This window comes from Tetrao urogallus (assembly GCF_951394365.1).
Source record: "Tetrao urogallus genome assembly, chromosome: 13".
Classification (NCBI taxonomy): domain Eukaryota; kingdom Metazoa; phylum Chordata; class Aves; order Galliformes; family Phasianidae; genus Tetrao; species Tetrao urogallus.
In genome coordinates, this window is record NC_136826.1 from 15,329,340 (window position 1) to 15,349,923 (window position 20,584).

The 20,584-nt window shown below is 48.0% G+C and overlaps 1 protein-coding gene across 1 annotated transcript in view; it reads left to right on the forward strand.

Annotated features, from left to right (window-relative positions):
• Positions 1–18,123, forward strand: part of GPC3 (glypican 3) — a gene marked incomplete at both ends in the record, with an annotated part of 113,276 nt that extends 95,153 nt beyond the window's left edge. Inside the window, one exon of the mRNA XM_079542048.1 lies at positions 17,954–18,123. Within this exon, the coding sequence (XP_079398174.1) occupies positions 17,954–18,123 (170 nt within the window). The remainder of the gene's footprint in view (positions 1–17,953) is intronic.
• Between the last annotated feature and the right edge of the window lie 2,461 nt (positions 18,124–20,584).

The following is a 20,584-nucleotide window of genomic DNA, read 5'->3' on the forward strand; positions in this document are numbered from 1 at the left end:
TTTTAGCGAATATTTGGTTAGGAGTCAAGTGTTCTTTGTCATTGTCCAAATAAAAGCGAGAAGAGACGGGGGCAGCAGTTGGCTGAAGCTGTAATTGAGTGTCAAGTTCATTAACTCGCTATGGAAATCAGCAACAATGATTTTTTTATTGGTAGGCTGGGAAAATTATTGGTGGCTTTCAGAGCAGGGATGTTTCTAGCACTCTTCAGTTGGCTGTTGGTGGTGATGTGACTCTGCTGGGCCTTGCTGTACACATAATGTGTACATTTTAATGCTTTCTTGCAACTTCTATACTGAGAGTTCCTCCAAAGGTATGGGAGGTCTGAAGAAGGCTCATCCCTTAAAATAAGAATGCACTTTGAGGTAAGCTACGTGTATGCAGAGATCGTTTATGAAATTGGGAAGTAAATCCACTGGATATATTCATCCTGTGCTCTTATTTTTCTGGTTTTTAATTGTATTTTATTTTGATTTATTCTTTCAAACATTTTCAGCGTTGTGGTTGCGGGTACGAATCAGACCAAGCAGTTTTTATCTTGGATTTGTAGGAGCCAGCTTCCACTTCGACCTAAAGCAAAGAGTAGCGTAGCAGATTTTTTAAAGCAGGATCAGTGGAGGGCATTTAAATCCCTGATAGTCGCATGACCACGAACGCATGTGTCGCACTCACAGTGTGGGCAGAAGTTGTTCTCAGTAGTTCTGGAATCTCACATCAGGGCAGATGAGGCTGGTTCTTGGCCTCGGTGTGTGGTGACTTTGGGAAATGGAGCTGTGTAAGGTGTACTGAAGGTTGGATGAAATGATTTGCTGCTCTTGTGCTGTACAAATGCACAAGTCTTGGTAACTCCGGGATTGCTTTCTCATGTGCCATGCTTCTGACAAGAGGTTTTCCTTCTATTTGGACTTGAACGCAGCTGAGTTCTGACTAACAGTTTATGACTGAGTGTCTGAGGAGCCACTTTTCAACAGTGTAATTTGGGAGCTGATGTATCTTTAAAGTGTTACTGAGTGCAGCATTTTACATGACTGAACGCATCTGAACAATTTCAAGTATGCAAAGATCTGCCCAGTTGCAATGGTGATAGTCATATTTATCTGTAAGGAATGATGAATCTGTGTTTCTGTGGCTTGAAAATGCATGAATTCTTCTGAAGCTGGGAAACCCACTTCCTGACTCAATGCTAACTTCTTTTTTCTTCCAGGAGAGATGAAATAGTTTAAATGGATTTCTTTTTAAGGAATGTCAGTAAGGGGATATTTCAGACAGAAGCAGAGCAGGTGGTTCTTGCTAATGGACTGACAAGATAACCTTACACCGATAGCCAGGGCATTGTATCTGTGCTGGTTGCTGTACAAAGAGAGGTTTGTCTGTGAGCTCGATAACAATACAACATGTTGATTGACTTTGCACGTAGGAGAGAGTGCCCCATTCATGAGTGGCTTAGCTTTTACTGATGCCTTACTGCAGGTAAGCTGATAAGAGTGATTACAGGGATGTAATAAATGAGGCTGTGGTGCACGGCCCTTCTTGGTGTGGCATGAGATCCCAAACAGGGATCCACTGGAGCATCCCACTACAGCGCTGGGGAACGCTGCAGGCAACAGCAAGGTTTGAATGGGAGCCACACCTTGAGTACTGTGTTCTGTTTTGGGCTTTCAGTCTTGTGAGGTGTGGATGAGGGAACTGGGGTTGTTTAATATGGAGAAGAGGAGGCTTAGGAGAGGCCTCATCACTCTTCACAACGGCCTGAGAAGAGGTTGTGGCAAGGTGGGAGTTGGCCTCTTGTCCCAGGTGGCAGCAATAGGATGAGAGGTGATGGCCTCCAGTTGCACCAGGGGAGATTTGGGTTGGATGTTAGGAAAAAGTTCTTCTCAGACAGAGGGGTGAGTCTGTTCCTCTTGGAACAGGAAGGTGATGGAGTCACCATCCATGGAGGCTTTCGTAGATGTGGCACTGAGGGACATGGTTTAGTGGTATAGTGAGGATGGACCGGGGGTTGGACTAGGTGACCTTAGAGTCAACCTGAATGATTCTATGATATCGTGTAGCAGGGACGCCTGGAGCTTGTATGGAGTCAAGAACACAAGAGAAAAACTCATGGTACTAAGATCCATCAAGGGCTATTAATCACAGCTTTACTCAGGATGTCCTTGACATGCATCTGCCCATAAAGCACAGTGGAGGAGTTGTGTGAAAAACTACAAACACAATTGATGTTGGGTCAGTGGCCCTGTATCACCACAAGGGTTTAGGATGGGATCTCGGCTGTGGTTGTTGCCTTGCTGTCATTCAGCTTGACTTTAAGGGAGATGTCTGAGAAGACAGATGTTGCTTCAGGTGAACCGTGAAAGTCACCTCTCCTTGGAAAACCTTCGGTTACAGCCTTCAGAGCACTCTTGAACCCTAAAGGGAAAAAGAAATGCTGAAATTCTCCAGACTGTCTTAAATAAAATCCTGACGTCTTGGTTTCAATCATTGAACAAACATGTTTGTTTTACACAGGATATCTTGGCAATGACATAGCAGCCCAACCTGCAGCACTGCACTATGGCAGCATCCAAAGGCTCTGGTGCTTACTTAGGTGCGATCTTACCTGAGATCCAGCAAGTCTTTACTTGCTGCAAATGGAGCATTATGCTCTTAAAAATTGTTTTTCAGGTTTTTCTGTAAACACGTGCTCACCTACGTGGACCTGATCCTGAGGTCTGGTGCTGGTGGTTGATGCTCTCCTATCTGTGTGGGGTTTTTTTAGCCCTTGTTGAAAAGATAATGAAAAGAGAGACTGGGAGGTTTCCTCCAGAGAAATCTCTCAGGACTCTGTGTTTTTAATTCTTTTAATTCTCACTTCTTTCTCTCTTCTCCCCGTCCCTTGCTTTGCTGTAGTTGTGAGTAAAAACAGCTTGCATTTGGGTCTGGCCTGCAAATCACTCGTCAGTTCGTGTATTACCAGGGCACGATCAGTTACTGAGTCAACACCACTCCGTTGGCTTTCAGTGCATGTCAGAAACAGGGGAATTCATCATTCGTCAGGAAGAACTTCAACTGCTGTGCATTAGCTGCAACCTGTGTGCACCCATCTACCAGCCTTGCTGGGGCCAACACCAGTAGTTACAAGAACTGAGCCAGGTGTATCTGAGCGCTGACTCCATCCATTTCCCCACAGACCCCCGCCAGCTCCACGGCCCCTTGTGCAGGAGATAAATGAGCTGTGAGCCGTAGGGGAGATGTCCTCCTTCCCATGTGCTGGGTGTTGGTGGTCTGTGCTCAGCGGTCACCGTCCAGCCCCAGCTCTTGTGGTCTCCAGGGCTTTTGTGGCTTGAAGCAGAGTGCAAATGGGTTTATTCTGCAGGAAAATATTTCATACAACCAAGCGCTTTTGGATTTGCAAAAGCCACATTCATCAGCCTTGCCAGCTCGGAAGTATATGGCAAATCTTACTTGGGGCTAAAGCAGTCCCCAGCATTTGACCTGCCACCATGATGCTCTTAGAGCAGGTTGGAAGCTTTCTGATGGGAAGCTGTGATTTGAAAATGCCTCTGTGCTGGAACTGAGCTGCAGTGAAGTATGCTGGGGTTTTGGACAGGTTTTTTGCTTTGGAAATAAATTGAAGCATCTCTCTCTGCTCCTGCAAGCAGGGAAATGCAGAAACAGCCTGTTTGCCCATATCAGGATGTCACATTGTCAGCCTGTGCTCCAGAGAGGCTTTTTTTGTCTAGAAGTATGCTTCAGATTATGCATTTAATTATACCACAGGAAAGATGAAATCCAAATGAGTTGATGACTTTTGTTGGAGTTGTATGTTTTGGTCTCTCTATGTCATCTTGCCTTTTCTTCTTTTTTTATTTATGTACATATTTTGCCTTTGTTCTGCTTTGGAACAGTAGCACATTCCACATTTTCTGCAGGAATGGAAATCTGGCATTTTGACTGGCTTCTGTTGTTTCAGAAAATGACTTCAGTGGTATTTAAGCCCCTTGACAATATCTTACTGTCCTGGATGCTCCCTGCATGGGTCCCCCTATGTGGGGCAGCTGCAGCAGGAGCCTGGGTCTGTGCCCAGCACACGTCATGCTTACAAGCCCAGCTGAGGACATCGCTTGCCAGCAGTGCCTTTATTTTCCCTTTATCCAGAGGCTCTGTCTGGTTGTCTTTCCCTGGTTGCTGAAAGCCCGTGCTTGCCCAGAGTGTTGCTGCACCCCTTGACCAGCTGTTCCCTTGCGTGATGATGTGCCATTGTTTGCTGCTGGCCAGATGTGCTGGGATGGATGCATGGTGGTGGCAGGTACTGCTGGTTGCTGTGGGACATCACTTGCTTGGAGCTCCAGCTGCTTTGGCAGCTGGACAGACTGCCAGCACGTATGTCACCACCTTAGGTCCAGCACAGGAAGCCCAGCAGGGATTCCTAAAATATAAATCACAACTGCATTGTGATGCTCATCCTTTTTCATTTGTTTTTTTTTTCCCTTCCTTCTTGTTTTAATTCAAACATCCTCGATATGTTGAGTCTCTGTAAAATCACTGGACTCGGAGCTCTTTCGGAGTTCTTATGTGCCATGGATATGGAGGCTGAAGGTGCTTCCTGCACGGGGAGTCAGACATCTGCTGCAGCGTGCTGTTGGACTTTCGTGTGATGCAGACTGCAGCTGACAGGTGGAAGCCGGTGGTTTCCATCAGAGGCTGAGTAACATCCTCTGCCTCCCTGATAGCCCTCCTCTGAGTGCTCTGTAGTTTTGGTACATTTGTTTGTCCTCTCCTGGTTTCCACGTAAAATAGTTCTGGTAAAAAGTAAAGAAAAAAGTTTTGTTGGATGCTCCCTGAAGTCAGAGCAGAACACAGACTGCAATGTTTCTTCCTCTTCCCCTGTCCCCATAAATCATCCGCTAAGGCGAGCACAGAGGATGTGAAAGAACTCATTTGTAGCAGAAATGCTGTCCCTACCCCTCTGCTTTCAGGGCAAATCTTTCACTCCTGGTTCGGTGTCTGTTGTCAGGGAACAGCTGATGTCACATACAGCTGCCACTCCTGGCCCTTGTAGCTTTATTTCTGCTGTTGCAAAGACACAGAGAGGCTCGAGGTGCAGCCGTGCCACACAGCAAACAAACGTGGGGCTGTGTGTGGGGCTCTGCCCTCCCCACAGCTGGGAGTGCTGTGGGTGCTCTCACCAACACAGTTTGGGTGTGCGTAGAATCATCATAGAATCATAGAATGGCCTGGGTTGAAAAGGACCACAACGCTCATCTAATTCCAACCCCCTGCTCTGTGCAGGGTCACCAACCAGCAGACCAGGCTGCCCAGAGCCACATCCAGCCTGGCCTTGAATGCCTCCAGGGATGGGGCATCCACAGCCTCCTTGGGCAACCTGTAGAGCTGGAGCATGTTGCCGCACTGGGCTTCGTGCTATCAGCAGATGTTAAGTAGGCCTCTCTTATTTAGCAGCCTTAATTTATTGAATCAGCCAGCAGCGCTCTATGGGAAGTAGTGCCGGAAAAGGGAGCGGAGCGAGCTGTAAGTTTCCAATTTCTGCTGGATCAGGCCCCTGGAGATCCGTGTGATCTGGTGCATTGGAGGCAGTGCTATTGCAGTGACTCATAAACAGATGTGCCCAATTTACATTGCAGCTTAATACCTTTGTTTAAAAAAATGTTTTTTCAAGACAAATGTGTTAAAGCAGATGTTTCCAGTAAAACAAATACTTGCGTGATTTACAAACAGCTCCATCCCTGCCAGAATTCATTAGAAAATGTGGAAAGAAGAAAAATGGTTCTGCGTACTGACAAACAGATAAAATCAGAAAAGAAGAAGATAGCAAGGAGGTATTTCTCTGTGCGGAATGGAAACTGCTGTGCTTGGGGTGGGAAGCAGGAGGTGGGAGGGTGGTTTCAGTTGCTAGTGGAAGTAAGATTAGCCCTGGCATACATTAAAGTGCAGAAACTTATCTGTAAAAATACTTATCTGTGTCCTGTGGTGTAGGATATGGGGTATTGGGATCGCAGTGTGGGATTGCCTGTGGATTCCTCAGTCACTTCCATCCATTGGAACCTCCCTGGCCACTTGTAGTGCTGTTCGTCTCCACTTCAAGGACTGGGAGCAGTTTGTCTGACATGGGACCATGTCCTCTCCAATGTTACTATTGGTGGGGTTACTGGAGCAGAGGAGGATGAGCTGGGGGACAAGGATGTCAATGGCCATGCTGGGTGGCACCTTAGCACCTAACAGCAGTGCTTCCCTCCTGCTTGCCTTTGGAGCTCAGTGCTTTGGTGCAGGGTGGGAGCACAGCTATGCTGGTACGTTCCTCTCTCTGTGCAACTCGGTGCTTGCTTTGCAGTACCTTGCAGTGGGAGATACAGGGCAGAGGAGCTTTCTCATATTGAGCCACCCCATCATTTTGTGGCATTCCAAGCATCCTCTGCATCCTGCTGCCTTCCCCTGCAGCTCAGCTCTTTCGGGGCAAGCCTGCAATGTAGGGGGCTGTGCTGGTTCACCTGCTCCTCCATATTTCAGGAGGTGAAGGCTCTGCCTTCTCAGGCATGTGCTGAGAAACTCGGTCACCTCCGGTCCCTTTGGTCCCTTTTCCGCCCTGCTCCATTGTGGGGCTGCCGTCATGCGGTGCCTGTGAGCCCAGCACTCATGTTACATACAATCTGACACCCCATGTGGTCTTAATGGGTTTCCCAGGCTACAGCTGCAGCACAGCTAGCACTTCTTGTGAGCTGCAGGGGCTGCCAATCCCCTTTTGCCATCCAGCTCCCCAGTGCACAGATATCATATTTTTTTACGCAGTTGTCACCTACTTCATCTGGGCATTTATTACTAAAGAAACAGCGATTTCCTGGAGGAGCTGAGGAGATGCTTGTGTCCATTGGTCTGCAGGCTGCTCGTCTTGGTGCTGGGGGACTGAGAGGTGGCTGCGGGACTTTGCTTCTGGCACATTGGTTTTCCATGTCTTGCCATAGGGAGCATTGCAGAGCACAGCCTCAAACAGTTCCTATGCAGGGGGGTATGCTGGGACCCGTCTGGAGGAATTAAAAGCATCCTGGAGAGGAGGGGGATGCTGCTGCAAAGCAATTAGGGCACTCGGATGCTGTTCCCTGCTCTCCCATTGATGCTCACGGATCCACATCGCAATCTACACTCAGCTTGAGTCATCAGCGAATGGAAGCTTTGCTCGGCTCTCAGGGACTGTGGGGCTGCAGTGCTTAATTAATCTCTGCAAAGCAGAGAGCGTAATTAGTGCCTGCAGTGAGCTGTGAGGCCTTGGGTTGGGAGGCAGATGCAGTCCATGTGCTTTGTCCACTGCTCAGTGCCATGCACCATGCAGAGGTGTCCTGGAAGGGCCACTTGTCACTTTGGGGTCTCTGGGCAAAATTACTTCTTGTAGTTAAGTGCTGATTTTATGTTAAACCATTAAAAAAGAAAAAAAGAGAAAAAAAAAAAGTGTATTTTGATAGCTGAAAGACAACCAGGCAGATCTCTTTCCTGATATCCGCAAAGCTTTTTTTTCTCCCTCTCATTGTCAGCTTTGTTTTTGTGGGTGTAAAACATAAAGGAGAGGAGAACAGCTTGCAGGTACAGCGCGTTCCAGCACTGCTGACTGTCATTATTTAAAGATGATGCTTTTAAGCAAGACTTGAGAATCACCTCCTGGGCTGTGAGCTGTCAGATGGAGGTGTGTGCCGGGCAACATCGCTGTGCCACACGTCGGCACGCACACTCTGGGTGATCCACAGCCATTCAGCACAGTGCTGCTGAGTGCTACCAGGAATAAAGCAGCTCTTCAAACGTGCAAATGTTTCGTTTCATATCAGTCGGGCAGGATACTTTGGAGGCAACAAAATGTAAATAGAATGAAATTCTTAAGCAAGATTATTGATATGACAGGACTGAAGAGCTTGGGGTTCTGTGAAAAGTGCCTCTTTTCATCCCTCTAATAAGTCCATTACTTGCACTCAGGAATATTTTAAGGCCCTTTTCATGCTGAATCTAGAGTTGAGCATGCTTTGCATTTCAAGCTTTGTCTATGAATCAGTAGAAGCCAAAGTTATTTCTGCTTTAAAATAACAGGAGCAGGGAACAGCTAATCTCCTTTCATTCTGAGTCCTTACATTATTTTACTGGACAGAGTTTGTGTTGGCTACAAAACAGGGCATTCACAAAATCTATGAGAAGGAATTTGGTCTAAGAATGAAGCCTAGATTGCAGTATGCATAAAGGCTCCTTCTCCTAAGGCCATTAAGAAATTCCAAATCTGAGCTATTTTGCACAGCCACATTAAATTAGCCTTGCTGATTCCAGTAATTCAGACCGATAGCCTGAGTTTACAGATCTACTCGATGAGGCCTTCCCATAATTACAATCTCAATGTGCTTTTCAGCTAAGGTGAGTTGGCACTAAAAAGATAAATAAATAAAAGGGGATAAAATATTTTTTCTGCTCTGGCTTTTGAGATGAACATCTCTAGAATTAAATGGCTGTACTGCACCAATAAGGCATTCCCTGTCCTGGGCTGGAAAGTTTATTTTCCCTCTAATGTGTGAGTGCAAGAGCAGAAAGGAGGCTGAATTTTTCACCACTTTGTTTTTTTCTGTTGTCTGCATTCAAAGGAGCATCGACACCGCTGGTGCTCGGTTCAGTTCTTAATTGTTTATTTACAGACAGTGATTTCTGCTGGGGAAAGAAAAGGTCTGGCTGCTTTAGCCTCTCTCACGGGGAACAAAACAAACCACGCCACAAAACAAGAAGAAATAAGGAAAACCTTTGGTGGAAAAATCCAAGTGAAGCAGGTGAAGCAGCAGTACAAGCACCCAGCCCACTTCTTCCTCTGCAGAAAGTGATTTTCTGACCCTCACACAGCTCGCCATTCAACAAGTGATGGAAGGGTTCAGAGGATATGTTTTCAAAGCCGTAAGGCATACAAACATGAAGCAAATAAAAATTGAACATGTTATTTAAAAGGGTGTTAATTTTATTAGCACTGAGCAGAGCAAATATAAAGGCGAATGGAAGTATTCACATCAGCACTCAACTCTGGCTGCAGTGTTCGTAAAATGTCCTTTTGATCAAGCTGTGTTTTGATCCTTATTCTGTGATCATCATTCAGAGTGACTGGGCTGCAGCTCCCGACAGGCATCTGCAGCTGCACCAATCCTTGAGCAATACCAGGTTGGGAACTTGAGTGCGTGCTCTGCTGCTAATATTGCCATCTTTCTGGTTGTTCCAAACAAGAGTGGCAGTACAGAAATTCTCACAAAGTGGAAATTCCCAACAGGAAATTGATCTGCTACCACCGTCTGTGTGTCAAGATATTAATTTATCAGAGTAATAACCAGCACATGCGTGTCTGGGCTTTCTCCAGCTGATAACGTCGTCACCATTGGCACAGCCAAGGGGAACATCTGGGTTGTGAGAAGAGTGCCTTGATTCAGGGGGATGATTTCCAGCTGGTTGCCTGCAGGGATGAAAGTCCCTTTGTGGCTGTTGTTGGACTCCTGCAGCTTACAGAGCCCAGAGAAGTTGTGGGTGCCCCAACCTTGAAGGTGCCCAAGGCCAGGTTGGATGGGGCCCTGGGCAGCCTGATCTGGTTTGGGGCACCCAGCTCATGGCTGGGGTTGGGGCTGAGTGGGCGTTGAGGTTCCCTCCAGCCTATGATTGCACTGTTCCCCAGAGCCTGCTGGGATCTGCCTGGAAAGATATGAAGAAAAAAGCATGCAGGAGGCTTGTGGGCATCTCCCCCTCTCCCTGATGCAGGGAGATTTTCACCTGCATTCCCATTTCCACCAATGCGCATTGGGTGAATGCAGCAGATAATGTCCCAAAGCAGCATCAAGAGCAAAATCAAGAAGAAACACCCATTAGCCACCTGCAGACAAGGGGCACGTTGCTGCTGGGAAAGAGTGTGGTTGAGCATCATATGCGGGAGGAGCATCGTGAGCCTCTGTTCCCTTTCTTGGGAGGGCGAGGAGAGGAGGGAGGCTGAAACATGCTTCTCGATTTCCAGGAAACTTCTATCTTTAATCTCTGTAATCCGTTTTATAGAGGATTTTGTGTTTTTCAAGGGATTTACAAACTGGATTACGTAGCCTTTTTATTTTGATTTTCCACTGCGATTGTGACATTCCTGAGGCTGAGCTGGGAGTGCTGAAGATAGAGTGGAGGGGGAGGAGGAGCTCCTGGACCTGGAGCTTGGAGCCCGTTGTGTTGTCCACTCCCTACCTCACTGCTGAGCTGATAGCTGCAGGATTTCTGAGTGATTTGGGTGCTCCTGTGTGACCGTGCAGGGGGAGCCCCTTGGTTCCAATGGAAGAGCAAGTGGGATAGGTCCAGCTCTGCACTGTAGACATGGTGCCCTGTTGTTCGGTTGGGTGACACTGGATTTCCCATGGGCACCACCTCTGGGACCAGGGTTTGTGCTTTGCCCACGGAACCGGAACGAGCCCTGGGTTTGTGTCAGATGTTACGTGCACCCAGTAAGCATTTGGGTTTAATCTGGGGCTCTCTCGCTGCAGAAGTGCAAAGCCAGATCCTGGTTTCAGACTTCAGCAGCTGTTCCCGGGGCTCCTTCCAGCACACAGCACAGTGAACATGACCTGGAGCCATTAAAAAGTTCCAGTCTGTGAACCCAGCCCTTCTTTTTCTATATAAAGTGGGAAAGCTGCTCACGGTGATGTTTCCCAGGGCCTCCTGCATTACTCCACTTTTATGGGTTGGAGTTACTTTAGCGCGGTTTTAATTCCAAGCCAGGTTCGTATGCATTTATTTATTTATTTTAGCAGCTTAATGCAATTAAAAACGCTGGGCAGTGCTGGAGCCTCTCAGCTCCCTTTCCTTGGCAGTGCTCTCACCTCAACCCAAGCTCTGTGTGCACTGCCTTTCACTCCACATTGGCTGTTCCAGGAGGATGAGGAGCACAAAACTTTGGGTTGCTGCTTCAGGAGTAGGAAAGATGTGTGACCATACCTGCCCGCTACTGGGGGGCTGAGCCCATAGGGCAGTTCTCATCCCAAATTTTTGGATTGTCACCTGAAGCCTCACCACAGTTGTTTACCTTAGCATCATGAGTGGTGGCCTGGAGGAATCTGGTTTTTGAGTGAATGAGCACATTGTGCAAGGCCCCAGTCCCTTCTGATTGAAGAAGCACTCCTCTGGTTGCCTCCTTCATAGAATCAGTAAGGTTGGAAAAGACCACTAAGATCATCACTTCCAACCACTGCCCCACCCCCACCATACCAACTAAACCATGTCCTCAGTGCCACATCTCCAGGGATGATGGCACTTCTTCTTGATGCCAAGAACCCCAATCTCTGTGGCCTGGACGTGGTTCAAGGCTGATTCTCACATGCAGTGAGTCATAAAGGAACATGTCAGATGTCTCTGGGTGTCCTAACACCACTGTGAGTTTTCTGATTTAGCACTGAGAAAAATCCTCCTTCCCTGAGGGCTGCTTTTAGCTGGAACCAGGGCCATTGGCATTCCCCTTAGGACTGCATCTTGGCAGGTCTTTGTAGTACACAGAGGTCAGCGAATGTCCCTAGCTTGGAGAATCAAACATCAGCAGAAGCTGCCTGTCCTGGTTGTGTTGTAGCAAAGACTTTTGGCTACATGTGCCAACAGCAGTTTGAAGATCAATGTGTTGATCTTTTCACTTCATTGTAATGCACATGGAAAAGTCTCAGAGTGCCTGCCCCAAGCCCAGGTCAGTCCCATTGTGGAAGAGGTCCTGGCTACACCATTAATTCCAATGCCAGCAGGGTCTGAAGGAGCAAAGGTGGAGAAAAGTTTGGTGTCATTAATTGCTTTTTCATCATTAGAAGAAATTTGGAGCATTTCAATTTGCTCTGCTATTCCCAAGAATGTTACCTCCCAAAATCAAGACTGTCTTAGATGTCTCAGTTGACAGCAGAGTGATCAGAAGGGAACACTTTGTGGGTTTAGGCCTTGAGGGTCTCCAGAAATCAGTGTTGGGAACAGACCGGGGGATGTGGAGGGACAATGACCCAGTACTCCTGCCTCACTTTGCATCTGTTCATAATCTATTGTTTCCAGCTTTTCCTTTCTTTCTCCTTGAGTCTTGCCCTTGTGGATGCTTTGGGCTACTCCTGGATAGCTCCTTGTTCCTAATTCTTTTCTCCTAGCTCCTTTAGGTAGCAGGTCATTTCTCAGGCAGTACCTCTAGATGTCAGACAGGGGAATGGGACCCAAGAACTCTGATGCTTTCGATTAATAATGCTAATGAGATTTGTTAATTTTTAATAGATTACATGAATGTGTTTTGCTAAGCACGCTTTTGTGGCTCTGTTCTGTGAGTACAGTTCAGAAACCCTTTCACTTGCTGCCAAAGGAAAAATGATTAATGCAATTGCAAATGCCAGATTCTCTTCAGGGTAAATCTAGAGTGTACACCAAGGAGCAAAGAGGAATTTAATGAGAGTATTTTTGAGGTAAACACAGCCCCACGTCAGAAATGGTAGTTCTTCCTCTCCTCCAGCCTCTGGCCCAAGTGGGGTGGAAGGGCAGAATTGGGGTCACGGAGCAGCCCCTCTGCCCCATTCCATGTGGCATGTTGGGCTTTTTATCCCAAAGAGAGCCTGAAGGCATCCTTGGATGAGACTTCTGTGACAGTACTGGGAGCTGGAGGGCTGGGATGTGCATAATGGCTGTCCTGCAGTGTTTGTGGCTTGTTGCCCATGTACCCTTTGTCGCACCCTGAGCTGGAGCTCCTCACCCTTCCATGCTGAACCCTGCACCCTTCCGAACCGATCTCCAGAGCCTGTCTCTTCCACATGTTCGTGTCCCCATAGTCTCTGATTCCTGTCTCCATGGCTGCTTCCTCCACTGGTGCTGCTTTGCTCTCTGGATCTCCGTGAAGGCATGCACTGCAGCCATGGAGTGCTGGGCAGGCAAGCAGGGCAAAGCCGTGGTTTGCAAATCAGCAGTCCCAAACCCCGTTCCCTTGGATTACTGCCTGGGAAGCTGGTTTTACCACACCATCTGAGCAGCACCATCTCCCATATCCACATTGCCGGTGGCAGCAGGATGATGCTGAGCTGGATTTTTTTTTTTTTTTTTCCTTCCATCTAAATTCACATTGCCAAGAGCCGCACCTCCTAAATTGCTGCGGAGGAGGCAGCAAAACAGAGGCACAAGACCATGCACATGCTGCGCATCCATCGCGGTGATCTCGCTGCCATGCCAACACAAGCATCGCCGCTCCACTCAGCGCCGCAATTACGCACCGCGCGGCCGCGCCTACAGCCAGGCTGCTCCTTGCGCAATGGACGATGGCAAACCTGTTGGTGCTCCAGGATTTTTGATAATAAACCAGAGGGCAAAAGCTCCCTGGGGAGATGAAGCCAGGCTTGGCTGGGCCTTATAAGGAATTGAAGGCATTTTGGAGAAGCGGAGGGTTGGAGATCCTGACTTTTTGTGTAGTTGTGGCCACGTGTGCTTTGCAACTCCGTGGACTTGTCTGGATGTTGTGGAAGTAGAGGTGTGCTTGTAGTATGAACTGATTGCATGGAGAAGTCAGGTAGCTGCAGGCTGGTGTGAGCGGAGCTTTTGTGTTCTAGCAGGACCAGGAGTGATGCAATTGGACTGATTTCCTGGATTCCAAGTGCAAACACTGTCATGTTGGATTGGTTGGTGCTATAGAAAGGGAGAGAGCTGGGACCAAGGCTAGGTGGTCTGAGCTGAGGTACTGCAGGCTCTTACACTTACAGAGCCCAGAAATCTCCCTTTTGGAAACCCAGTCTTGCTTTGGAGACATCCAGTCTCCTGCATTCATGGGCTGTTTGTTTCCCAGACTGGTGAGCCTTGCTGCTTAAAAAACTGAAGAAAGCAGCAGTGCATTCCAGAGATTGCAACTGTCATAGAATCACAGAAAGGTTGGAAAGACCACTGAGATCATCATCCTGATGGTATCATATGCTTTCTTAGACCAGTCCTGAAGGACACATGCAGGCAGATGTTCACAACTGACCATGAGAGTGGCAGGAGCCTGACACACTGCCCTGCTGTCAGATGTTCCTACTGGATATGATCTGTGCTGATTGAAAGTACACACTCATGATCCATTCCTCGCTCCCTTCACACTGCAGTTTTCATCATGTGCAAACAAGGGCCATCACCACGTCCCCCCAGGTCCCTTGGATGGCTCAGCAGCCCCGTTTTGTGATCATGCTGCATGATGCTTCCACATCCCCTTTGCAACCCCAGCAGCAGCAGGGCTATCAAGTGGCTGTGCAAAGCGGTTTCTGTGCACGGCCATCCATGATGAATCTGTTACTATATTAGGTCCATTGCTGAGCCATCTGCCTTGGCAGGCAAGATGACATTCCCTGGCTGCAGGCTCTGGGCTCTCCTTTCCTGGCTTGGCCACAGAGCTGCCCGCTGGAGCCAGGCACTGCCTGCTTTGATGTCATTTGTCAGAGCAGGGTTTGCTATCAGTTATTTGCTTGAGGCTGCCTTGCCCTTTTAGGGGCAGAAGGGGCTGTTTCAGGAGACATCGGTGTGTTTTGTGCAGGAATGTGCCTGCCTGCTGTAACACTCCTGGCATGCCGGTGCTTATCCTCCTGGCTTTTTTTGGTGCCAGCTGCGGTGGAATTTCTTATGCCAACTGAAAAACAATCCCTGCCTGGTTTAGCTGCTTTTTGTAACTATGCAGATCAGGAAATAAAGGGCTTCTTAGTGAATTTCGCCCAATAAGCTCGTGCAGAAGCAGTGCACCTAGTCCTAGTCCATGGAAGAACGTCTCAGCTGCGTTCTGAGGATGTGAAAATTGTGCATGCCAGTGTTGGCAGCAGCTGGGGCGGGGAGCAGAGCTGCAGCTTTCACTGTCCCAGGAGCAGCAACATGTCAGAGGGGCTTTGGTTAGAAAGGGGGGAGTGGTCTGTGTTGGGCTGGGGGTCTTGTATGGGCTGCAGAAGGATGCCAGGAAACAGCACAGCGCTCTGCTTGCAGGCAAAAAAGACGCCGGGCTAATGATTGACTATTATTTTAAGGGGATTATCTAATCCACAGCCCAGAGGACAAGAGGGGCCAGAATGAGTGAAGATTGAATACATAATTAACACAGATTGTTGGTCATACCCTCTGGACTCCAACTGATTATAAACAGAAACACATTTTTTGAGTTCTCTCCTCTCTTTTACTCCTCTCCCCTCCCCAAAAGCCTTTGCAGTCAAAGGGCCACTCTGTGGCAGAAACTGTTGCAAATTAGACAGGGTGTAGCTGGGCTTGGACTTGGTCATCAGCTGGCCTCTGATCAGTCAGAGGAGAGTATCTTTTATTTCTTCCTTCCATGTATCAAAGACCAGAGGGAATGGCCTTACATTGCTCCAGGGGAGGTTCAGGTTGGATATTAGGAAAATCTTCACTGAGAGAGCAGTGATGCAGTGGCACAGCTGCACAGGGAGTGGTGGGATCACTGTCCCTGGAGGAGCTCCGTATCCATGGGGATGTGGCACTGAAGGATGTGGTTATGGGCACGTTGGGGTGGGGTTGGACTGGTTGATCTTAGTGTTCGTTTCCAGCCTTAATGATTCTGTGATACCGAAGGTCATTGGAAGTTAAATGGAATGTATTTCCACCAGTTACAGGCCCCATTATTAATACAAAATAAAAGACATATGGCTAAATCCATTAGCTTAAAGATACAGCTGAACATAAGCCCAGAGAAAGAAGCGATGCAAGGAACATTTGAAACCAGTGCCACACCCCAGCACAAAGCTTTGAAGTGGTTTAACAAAGCTAGGAAAGCATCTCTCAAATCTCTAATGACAAGAGGGTTTCTGTTCCCTTTTCTTCTTCCTTGGGCAAAGAATGAATGAGAAAATCAGCATCCTTGCTGGGGTGAAATCTCATGATTTGAAAAGTGGTCTTTGCTCACAGTCAGGTGAAATCTCAGAATTTGAAAACTTCCCCTGTAAAAAAACAAAAAAAACAACCAAACAAAAAAAAAACCAAACCAACAACCACACACACACACACAAAATCAGAAACAACCAAACCAAACCAAAAACCAACACTCTAATGATTAAAGTTTGAAATCGTCATTTTGATGCTCTTGGGTTGGACCTTTCCCGGAGGGTTCAACAGCTGCACCCTGTGCCTGCCCTGCCCCATGGGGGAGGTGTGTGCTGTGCCAGGGGACAGCAGCTTGAGGATAAAAGCAGGAGAACTGCAGAGAGGAGGAACTGCATTGTCTGGGAATCTGCTGGAGGCATTATAGGTCATTTACCAGGCAGGTTTTGCTTGCACCTGGCTTTCTGTTCTCCCTTCCAGCCATTTCTGACCCTTCTTGATGGTCTGAGCCACCTCACTTGTCATACTGCTGTTGTTATGCTTTTGTTTTGCAGTGTTTGTTTGGGGATTTTGATTAAGAAATATTGCTGCAGTGTTTGCCTTGGCAGTGGTCCTCATTGGGCTGATGTGGCGTTTTTTAGCTGGAGTGTTTGTTCAGCCTCTTGGATTCTTTCTCAGGGGTGGGGTGGGGTGATCCAAGCCCATGAGTATGCTGGTGATCCACGAGGGCTTGTGAATGGCTTGAGCCAGGTTGTCTTCTGATTGAAGCCACCAGCTTCCTCTGCATCCAATGGCCCAGCTCTAGGGATAAGGCCAGCAGGCTTAACTGAGAGCATCCAGGTGATAAACTGGCATGGCTGAACAGGGCAGAACCAGCTTTAGCAGGGGGTTAAGCTAGATGATCTCCAGAGGTCCCTTCCAACCCTTTCCAGCCCTTTCTGTAAGCTCTGCCAGGACTGTCAGAACTTTTTACACTATCAGAACTTTTACACAGTTTTCTTGGGTGGGAGCTTCCATGTGCTCCTTCTCAAAATCCCCGTGTTGCAACAGCAGCAGGCTGGTGGCGTGACATCCTTTCCCATTCCTCACTCTGGTGCTTTGATGAGGCGGACAATTGATGGGATGGGTGTGCTGAAAGTGCTGTAAGCAACATATTTTGTGCAAGCTTATGAAAGACTCCAAAAGGTCCTCACAGCAGGAGGTACATGGTTTGGGAGGATATTTGTGCTGGCCAGGATTTCTTCACTCGTGCACCCATCCCTGCAGTGCGTGCGGAGCAGACACTCTTTGCTTTGCTGAACACCCACTCTTGGCTGATTTTTGGGAGTATCACTTCAACAAGCCAAATCCTCTTATCTGGAGCTGTTGGAGTTGGTCCAGAGGAGGCCACAAAGATGCTCAGAGGGGCTGAGCACCTCTCCTTGAGGAAAGATTGAGGTTGCTGGGGGAGTCCAGCCTGAAAGGCTCTGGGGACACCTTTCAGTACTTAAAGGGAGCTTACAAGCAGGAGAGAAACTAACTTTTTATATGATCTGATTGTGACAGGACAAGGGCAAATGGTTTTAAACTAAAAGAGGGGAGATTTAGGTTACACGTTAGGAGGAAATCCTTTATTCAGAGGGAGGCAAGGCACAGGCTGCCCAGGAAGCTGTGGATACCCCATTGCTGGAGGTGCCCAAGGTCAGGCTGGATGGGGCCCTGAGCAACCCAATCTGTTGGAGGGCACCCATCCCATTGCAAGGGATTGGAACTGAATCATAGAATTGCTCAGGTTGGAAAAGACCTTAAAGATCATCAAGTCCAACCACAACCTAACCGTACTACCCTAACTCTAACAACCCCCTGCTAAAATCCCTGAGCACCACATCCAAATGGTTTTTAAACACATTCAGGGATGGTGACTCAACCACCTCCCTTTCCAACCCAACCATTCTATGATTCAGTGATCTGTCTTTCTGGAGCACCTCAGAGTTATGAATTTTTAGTCTTTCAGACTTCAGGTTTGCTGTGGGATACCAGGGATTGGCTGGAGGACCCAGGGGGTGTTACTGAGCTCTTCTGCCATGTTCACCTGTGCCAGGCTGCCCCAGTGCAGATAGGGCTGGCTGCTCCCCACACCACATGTGCCACTAACCAGCTCTCTCCTTCTGCTTTCAGAGCTGTCATACGACGTGGACATGGACGACACCTTGGCCAACAAGCAGCTGCTGAACCAGCACAACAAAGATGGGGTTGCCGTGCCCAACACTGACCCCGGCAGCATGGCCCCACGCCTTGGCCCTACTGCTGCCATCACCTTAGCCCTGCTGCTGGGCTGCTGGCCCTGAGCAGTGCTGCGGCACTCAGTGCCTTCCCATCCCTTTTTTTAAATGAGGAAAATGTTCAGAACCTCCCTGGAATATATGCACATTGCCAAAGACAGGGCAAAGGACTGGAGTGGATTTTATAAAATAATACGGTATCTTCACCAAAAAAAAGAAAAGAAAAGAAAAAAAAGGGTTTGTTCATGGTAAACTAGTAAATACATCACAGTGTTTTTAAAGATAATCCTATTTAATATAAGAAGGTTGATATTAAATTGTCCCTAGCAGTTTTGGAAGACTGAGCTCTGCCTTGCCTTTAATGGAAGAGCGCATTTCATCTTGAGTTGTTTGAATGTGCATGGGGTAAAGAACACCTAGATTTATGAAGTACTCTCAGCAAATATCAGCCCTCTGTTCCCAGTTGACTTAATACAGACTTTTTCTGTGGTTGATGCAATTTTTGTACTCTCTCCAAATCGGGGAGTCACCCTGAGGCACCCGGCCAGGAACAGAACCCGGCAGGACTGGGAAGATTGAATATAAGGTCAAGGAAGAAAGGTGCTGTTGGTACATGTGCTGGGACTGCCAGGTATTTGCTAGCCTTGGCGTGGCTCTGGTGCCACCAGCCCCAGCGCTGTCAGGCAAGCAGCAGTGAGAGAACCTCTCAGCAGCTGGGAGTGAGATGGAGAATGGGAGCACTGCCTTTCTCTTGTCTCCAGCTGTGGGTCCCCACCAAGGATGCCCATGTGTACAACACCCTGTTGGAGTTCTTTGGAGCAAAGCACCACCTTTTCCATGGGAAATCTGCAAACGCAGCTCCAGACAAAAGACAGACAGCATGGTTGTGCACACCTCTGTGCTTTATGGGGATGAATAATGCATCCAACACACTGTGCTACAAAGGAGGAAAAGAAAAGGATTTGCAGGATCCCAGAGGCAGATGAGACTCTTGCTCAAGTGTTTCTTTGCATGCTACTTTGCTTAATCTGTCTCTAAAATAAAGGTCGTTTGCTCTAGACACGGTGCACAGCAAGTAAGCTCCTGGCGTGCGAGGCGATGCTCGGCGTTGTGATGCTCGGTGCTGGTCCTGGATGGGCAGCCTGGAATGCCCAACTTAGGGGCACCACTAAGGGCTGCGGTTAGGCTGATTAAATGGGCAGGGGCCAGGGAATGTTTGGTTTGGTTCCCAGCCAGAATGGTTACATATTTCAGATTAAGATGCTGCTTTTACTGGAGTGATCCTATCTGCAGTATCTTAAGCTGTAGTGTGCCTGTGTGCACACATGCACGCACACAACCACACTTACGTGCATGCTTTAAATGTTTGTGTGCCTCTGACCTTATAAAAAAGAAAAAAAGAAAAAAAAAAGGAACTGTATCTTTGGGAGAAAGCATGGAAATCCAAACCACACAATCAAATGGTTTGGAGAAGGGAAACTTCACCTCTAGTTGCTTTGAAGTGGTGGAGCTGATCTGCACTGATTCAAAGCCTTGTGACTGCTTTCCATGCTGTGATGCTCACAACGTAGTGGAGAGGGGAACTGGGAGCTCACTTCCAGCTCTGCATGAGGATGGGGACCCAAAAGGTGGGGGCCGAGGGATTTCTTCTGCACTTCAAGCCTCCCACTGCCCTGCTCTCAGCACTGTGCCTGGCTGTGCCCATGAGCCTCTGCTCCCATAGGAAGCAGAGGAAAGGGAATATGTGATGAGAGCCACTTGTCGCTTCTGATCATTTTCTTTCATCCCTCTGGAGCGCTGGGGGTGGGAACAGGAGGGCCATGGGTCTGCTCAGAGGGATGCAGCGCTGCTGCCCCAGCATGCGTCTCTGTGATCAGCATGGAGGATGTTCTTGCCTCTAATCCCGTGCTGAAGGTATTGTGTGTGCTGCTTCCTCCTTGGATAAACAGCAGACAGTGCAGGCTGTGTCTCGCTGGGTATCTTACAAAAGCTGCCTGGTTTCCCTACTCTGCGCTGCTGCGGTGTGATGTTGATGCTTGTCAACAGAAAGCCTCTCTGTAGCATGCTGAGCCCATTTTCTCGGTGCATGGACATGCTGTTTAGCAAAGCTGTGTTGTTTGAGACTTTGTTATGAAAAGAGATCACAAAAAACAGCTTTGCAGCCTTATATCTGCCAAGTCTCTAAAATAACGCGTGATAACTTGGAGAAAGCTGTTGATTTACACCCTGCAGTGGGTTTGTGTTTTAACAAAGCTTTTGCAACGGTTTATAATCTTCATCCAATTTTTTTTTTTTAGCCATGACTGAGAGTGAACTTAGAATCGTAGCATCATTATGGTTGAAAAATGACCACTAAGATCCCCAAGTCCAACCCCAGCCCACCCCACCGTGCCCATCACCACGTCACTAAGTGCCACATCCCCACAGTTCTGGAACATCTCCAGGGATGGTGACCCCCTCTCCCCCCCCCTCCCACTCCTTGGGCAGCTGTGCCAGTGCAGCACTGCTCTTTTGGAGAAGAAGTTTT